Source organism: Rhincodon typus, unplaced genomic scaffold, assembly GCF_021869965.1.
Source record: "Rhincodon typus isolate 14 unplaced genomic scaffold, sRhiTyp1.1 hic_rhity00000478, whole genome shotgun sequence".
Classification (NCBI taxonomy): domain Eukaryota; kingdom Metazoa; phylum Chordata; class Chondrichthyes; order Orectolobiformes; family Rhincodontidae; genus Rhincodon; species Rhincodon typus.
Genome location: NW_025966116.1, coordinates 58710 through 59210, shown reverse-complemented (window position 1 = coordinate 59210; position 501 = coordinate 58710). Strand labels below are relative to the sequence as shown.

At 45.5% G+C, this 501-nt stretch overlaps 1 protein-coding gene across 1 annotated transcript in view; it reads left to right on the top strand.

Annotated features, from left to right (window-relative positions):
• The window catches only part of LOC125488339 (keratin-associated protein 16-1), a gene marked incomplete at its 3' end in the record, with an annotated part of 14348 nt that overhangs the window by 3191 nt on the left and 10656 nt on the right, over positions 1-501 (top strand). Inside the window, exon 3 of the mRNA XM_048621332.1 lies at positions 151-342. Within this exon, the coding sequence (XP_048477289.1) occupies positions 151-342 (192 nt within the window). The remainder of the gene's footprint in view (positions 1-150; positions 343-501) is intronic.

Genomic DNA, 501 nt, shown 5'->3' with positions numbered 1-501 from the left:
GTGTGAGATGCTGAAGTATGAGATATTGGTGTGTGAGATATTGGTGTGTGAGATATTTGTGTCTGAGATGCTGTTGGGTGAGATGCTGTGTGGGAGATACTGGTGTGTGAGAAGCAGATGTGTGAGTTATTGGTGTGTGAGATGCTGTAGTACGAGATATTGATGTGTGAGATACTGGTGTGTGAGATATTGGTGTTTGAGATGCTGGTGTCTGAGACGCGACTGTGTGAGGTATTGGTGTGTGAGATTCTGGTGCGTGAGATATTGGTTTTTGAGGTGCTGGTGCGTCAGAAATTGGTGTGTGAGATATTGGTGTGTCAGTTATTGGTGTGCGAGATTCTGGTGTGTGAGATATTGGTGTTTGAGATATTGGTTTGGGAGGTGCTGTTGTGTGAGATATTGGTGTGTGAGTTGCTGGTTTGTGAGATGCTGGTGCGTGAGATGCTGGTGTGTGACATGCTGGTGTGTGAGATATTGGTGTGTGAGATAGTTGTGTGTGAG